The sequence below is a fragment of the Lynx canadensis genome, chromosome A3 (assembly GCF_007474595.2).
Source record: "Lynx canadensis isolate LIC74 chromosome A3, mLynCan4.pri.v2, whole genome shotgun sequence".
In the NCBI taxonomy this organism is placed as follows: Eukaryota; Metazoa; Chordata; class Mammalia; order Carnivora; family Felidae; genus Lynx; species Lynx canadensis.
This window is the reverse complement of record NC_044305.1, coordinates 133,738,174-133,744,173: the sequence shown is the minus strand read 5'-3', so window position 1 is coordinate 133,744,173 and position 6,000 is coordinate 133,738,174. Positions and strand designations below refer to the sequence as shown.

The 6,000-nt window shown below is 39.3% G+C and overlaps 1 protein-coding gene across 7 annotated transcripts in view; it reads right to left on the bottom strand.

Moving 5' to 3' along the window:
- Positions 1-964: 964 nt before the first annotated feature.
- The window catches only part of KIDINS220 (kinase D interacting substrate 220), a 96,310-nt gene continuing 91,274 nt past the window's right edge, over positions 965-6,000 (bottom strand). For all 7 annotated transcript variants that reach the window (XM_030311691.1, XM_030311690.1, XM_030311693.1 and 4 more), the window contains one exon: positions 965-3,988. In XM_030311691.1, coding sequence (XP_030167551.1) covers positions 2,726-3,988 — 1,263 coding nt within the window. In that variant the 3' untranslated portion in view covers positions 965-2,725. The remainder of the gene's footprint in view (positions 3,989-6,000) is intronic.

Genomic DNA, 6,000 nt, shown 5'->3' with positions numbered 1-6,000 from the left:
TGAGAATTTTAGCAAATAAATTTCTAAAATTATTTGGCCAGTCCACTAAAAGTATTGACTGCTATCTAAAACTCACATAAGTAAAAGAGAACACAAAAACAGATTTTCCTGTCAATTTTGGAAATGCTGGTTCAGTTCCAAACGCTTCAATCTCCCAGAATTTGGGAGCTGACCCTTAAACACTCAGCACTGTAAGAAGTATATTGAGAGAAAGCAATAGTTTGCTTCCATTTCCAGTCTCCTGCTATGGAGGAGGGCTATGCCCCCGCATACCACTCCACACGTCCAAGGTGAATGGTCTGCCTTCACGTTCTGCTACGTGAACAGAACTATCTGTGGCTTAAAGTGAAGGTAGAGTGGTTTATGAAATATGGTAAAAGTCTAAATGATGCAGAATCGAAGGGACGAGCAAGATCAAAACACCAATTTTCTTATCATTTTCCACCCAGCTTAAAGCAGAGCTTCACATTTGTGAGAATCAGACTGAGCTGTATCTTATAAATAGATACACACACACACACACACACACACACACACACACAGAGACACAGATTCAAAGGAATGATGGTATGACTCAATAACCCATCTGGTTTGTCAATTTCTGTTAAGAGTATGAAAAAGAAAACTTTTCCATAATGGTCACAGAACAATGAAATTGACATCTTCCCAGGATGTGGACAACCCAGTTCTTCCAGCTACAGAAACGCACAGCACACAGTTGTGCTACTGGGCAGCAATGCTTCAGTAAAGCACCGTTCAGGCACAGGGACCTAGGAGCCACGCTCTCTCCAGAAGACTCGTGGGGAGCTCAGCAGGTGTCTGCCAGATGTGCGACTGCTCCATGAACCTGAACGCCTTTCACAGACTTCGCACACATACGACAAAACAGACACACAAATTACTCTTTCGTTTGTAATCAAAATGTGAATCATCACTGTAGTGAATAAAAATTCATGAGTCAGAATAACATGCAATCTTTTTTATTGTTTTCTAAATCTAGTGGTACACTTAACACTCTAGTAGTAACTTCACAAACAGCGTAAAGAACGTACTACAGTGATCTTAGGCTGCATTTACTCACCGGAAAAAGAACAAAATGTCGCCTCTGAAATAATTACGAATTATACAATATTGCAAACCAATAAGCACTATTAATACTAAAATGTTAACATTTCAATATATAATGTCAATAACATCCTGCCTTTTAAAAACTGGTTAAAAACATTTGTTAAAGTCATGCGAAATGAACACCTTAAGAAAATGTTAGGTTATACTAACACATCAAGGCCATAACACCCCAAAACAGCAACTATTTAGTGCAGTGACTGGTCAACTAAGTAATTTATTCAGTATATTAATAAAAATCTATTCAGTGAAAACCATCACAAATGCAACACTAAATTTGGGCAATGGCACACCTACGATCTATGATCTTATCTGTGACTGCGGATATACTGCCAAAATTAATTCTACATAAATAAGCTATGTTAAAACAACAACAAAAATACTCAATGCATGATGACAAGGTCCATTTCTTGTACGATACTTAAATGTGATCATTCTCTTAACCCCACTAACAATAAATGGAAAATCTCACCGGTTTTATCTGCTTTTTACCCTTGTCTTGTTACGTTTTTAAACTTTTTAAAGAAGTGTATCCTTTCTTCTGGTCCTCCCCCTGCTCCCCGGGATTAGCATGCTAATTTAGGAATAGATGAAGTAGATACTTAATCTACACTCTGCCTGGAGAGAAGGCAACAATTTAGTTTTACCTAATTAAATATTTCCTTGTCATCTGTCAAGTGACACCGACCTTTCTGACCTAAGTATTTCCTCATTCTCTCGTTCCATGAATATTTACTAGTGCCTCTATATTACCCATGCCTCCCTGATTCTCCAGAGAAAGAATTCATGTTTCTCCCTCTCACCGCTAGGCTACGAAAAATTGGGCACACAACTGAAAAGAGTCACAGAAAAGACCAGCATGAGTCCTCAAGCAGGTGGATGGTGCTTGTAGCCAGGTCTGGGATTTGGAGGAGAGGGTCCGGGTCCTAGGGAGGTTCCTGGCCCCTCCCCGCAGGCCACTCTCCTAGCAGCTCATAAAGGTCTCGTCACTGGGGCTCCATTTTGAGCACTGTTCATCATCTTCTTATTAATTTTTAAAGCCCTTGTTAAACCATTTATCTATCATATAGAACACCGGTTCTCAATTTATAGAGCATTTACCTTTAGTCTCTGGGCTACTCCATAACCTATAAATTCTTGTCTCTTACCCTCTAAGAGCAAAAGTTGCTTCTGGTTCATCTAACGTCATGTCTTCCTTTGAATGTTTGATGAGGGGATGCTGTAGAAAAGGAGTCTCTAGCTTTCATTTTCTTTGGCAAACCACACCCTTTGTGTCTAATAAAATATTTCCAACCTATCTTTATACTGAGATCTTGTCTCGAGAAATTTTATGGGGCTGTGTGCCAATGAAAGGTTCAATAACAACGGTGGGTTTTTAAGCTTCTAATTACAAAGACAGTGGACGGTGAGTGAGGAACCACCCTTTCTTACACTTTCCTCTGTGGTATAGTGTATGTTTCTTTCACCAAAGACCTTCCCATGCGTTAATTATTTGTGAGTGAAACGTACAAAGATGACATACATGGATGGATTCACTATAAAAACGGGTCAACTTTGTCACAGGGGTACAGTAATCCTACTCTGCTTTCGCTTGTTTTTCTTAAAGAATGCTTTCTCTTTCCTCTCCAAAGCCTGTGGTATCAGAGGAGGCCACTGCATGGAGCTCTGAAGAATCCTTGGAGAGTCTTGTGTAACTTGAACGCTGGCTTCGCTTATGCGTCACGCTTTTTAGGTTTTCATTCTGAATAGCAGTTGGGTTGGAACTAGAACCGGGCCTCAGAATGACTTGGGAAGTCTCCCTCATTCCTTCCATTTCATCAAAACTCTGATTAGATCTGTTAGCTGGTGCACTGTTGTTGTTCAGAGTGACAGTACTGGGTGTTCGGTTCAGATTGTAGGGTTTCTGACACGCTGGCCAGTTTTCTTCAGGGCTGCTGGCTATCAAGCTACATTCGGAAGGGCTTTTCTTGTCTTCGGAACAAATGGACATCCGAGCTATGATTGGATCTTGCAGGCCACTCAAGCTGTGCGGTATTCCCCGTTTTCCACTGTGGCTGTCATCTTCAAGCTCGATGAGATTCGCCTTTTCAAGCTGGGAATCATCAGCCCCTTCATTGTGAAGAGAGTGATTGGGAGAACTTTCGCTGGATCTGACTCCTGAATCGGACGAGTCCTTTTTGTCAAGGAGAGCATCTGACAAGTATTCTTTCGCTTTAATGAAGGTTCTAATCGGCTCTGCAGTGTGTTCTGGAGACTTTGATACTCTCTCTACCTTCCCTTCAACTTTTTTATCTTTATCATCTTTGAGCAATGGAGTATTATCTGATTCTTCTGTCCCAGATTCATCTTCATCACTTGGAAGTTTCTGGTAGCGCAGTCCACCTCCCTTAAGCTTCAAATCTGTCTGGAAGAGACTCGACCTTTCTGAGGACTTCTTGCCTGGGAGTAGCTTACTGCCAGACTGGTCAGATTTCTCATCTTCTTCAGTGATAGGATCCAGGGGTGAGGCATCATTGGTGGAAACCCCTGACGAAGAATAATCTATAACATCTCCCCTCTTCATTAAAAATGACTTCCTTCCATCATCTTGCTTTGGTTCACTATCCTTCCCTTTTTCTGGTTCTAGATTAGAATGAATGGAGCCCCCTGATGAGCTCTGACCCAGATAATATGTGCTATGTGGAGAAGATCTGCCACTAATTGTTGTAGAACCTGTACCCCCTTCTAACTGAGACATCTGAGCAATATATTCTCTATAGGCATCTCTATACTCGGCCTGCACCTTATCAGTAAGCTTTGAAATTTCAATACTGGAATCCTGGGAATTGAGACTCGAAAGACTTGGGGTTCTGCGAGTTTGTGACTGTGAAGACAGAAAAAAATAAATTTAAGAATTCAAGTAAGCAAAAAAAAATAAATAAAAAGGCATAAATATCAACTTAGGAAATATATATGTACACGCAGAATTTTTAGTGTCCTCAAAATACCAAATTCCTTTAAAAGAATTGTACATAACACAGTTTAATAAAAGCTGGGAACTTATGGATAATTTTACTGTTATTAGAAAGCTTTATATAATTTTAATAAAATTAGTTTATTATTAATCTTCTAAAGTATAATTAAAGGTTATATTAGCAAATAATCTTAGCATTTGTTTTTAGAACATCAAACTTTTAACTTTTATTTAAGGTAAAAATCACCTTCATTGATATAACATAAAAATTCCTCTTAGGGAAGACAAAGAAGATTAGGGTTAACATAGATCTCAAGAACAAAATACTCAAGTCTTCAATGTATCTTAAAAAGAAACTTTCTCTGATGAGCACCAAGTGTTGTATGAAAGTGTTGAGTCACTATATTGTACACCTGTAACTAATATTACACTGAATGCTAGCTAACTGGAATTAAAAAAAAATTTTTAATAGGAAAATAAGAATTATTTGCTAAATACCCTTGAAATTAAAAAAAAAAGAACATTTACCTAATTTGTATGACGTAAAGTTACTGCCAAATTTCAGTTAAGAAAATGTACTGTAAATGCCAAGCAATAACAATAATAATTTTAAAGGATTAAAGCATAGAGTGCAATAGAAAAGACAAATACAGGATCCAAATGAACAGAAATGGAAGCCATGAGGCCAACAGTCAGATCCCAGTAAACAGAGAAATGAGGTATTTTTAAAAGTTTGATTTCCAATGTGAAGTTTTAGGATTAGAATTGCTTTAGATCTCAGAAAAGCTAATAAATGAGGAGTAAAGACTACAGATTAGGAAAAAGAGGAGGGAAACTGAAGAAAGAGAATCAAGGAAGTCTTAGAAGGGACAAGAGCAAAGGCTGGAGCCATGAAGCAGAAACAAGGAGAGGAGTCTTCCACAGGGAGAAAATGACCCATCTCCTTGAGAAGGGCCCCTGCCACTGGATTGAGACCATAAGGAGAGCACCCTTCTCCGCTCTCACATGCACTGTGTCCACAAGGCTTCAGGAATCCATGAGGTCTAAACAACTCCCAAAAGAACGTCCCATGACGATGCCAGCTGCCTCTCACTCTCGGTCCCACAACAGTGTCCAGCGGGCCTTCCAGAGGCTCCATGACACGTGAGGCCACAAGGGATTTAATGCAGAAGCAGATATGGCGGTCTGGTTGCCTTCTGCTGAGCCAGGCATTAAAGAGATTTGCAAAACAATCCCATTTCCACTAAAGTTTGCTTTATTGGGAAATATTGTCATTTCTCATGAAAATGTTATTTATGTTAACATGTAATGTGTTTATTTTTAAATTAATTCATAAATATTTCTAAAGTTTCTCCGTTTTTATTTCTAATATGGTAAATACTGACAGATACAAGTCACATAAACAAAAGCTATCCCGGGTCTTGGGTAATTCTGAAAAGTGCAAAGCGACTCTGAGATTACGGCAAAGTTTGAGAGCCGCCGCATTAATGGGAAGGCCATGGGTTTCCAGGTCACGGTAGGAAATGCCAAGTATGGAAAAGCAGAGAATGAGGATTTCTCAAGGAATGCTAAAAGGAATTCCAGGGAAAAGAAAGGAAGCACTGTTGGTAGAAACACAGGGACAAAAGGGTCAAGTGTGAACACATCTTCTCATAAAAGAAGGGAATTTTTATCTCAGTCACTACCCGATTATAAGATGGTTTCCCAACATAAAGAAAAAGGTTCCGGTATATATTAAAAGATAACAGCAGCAGCAGCAGCAGCAGCAGCAGCAACAACAACAACAACAACAACAAAATGTGTTTACTACCAGACTAAACCAAACCCTCTTAAAAATGGCAGACCTACCAGGTACCGCTTTTCCTAAATACTACTCACTCCCTCTCAGAACGGTTTCTTGTGGTGGCTGTTTACTGCTTTTC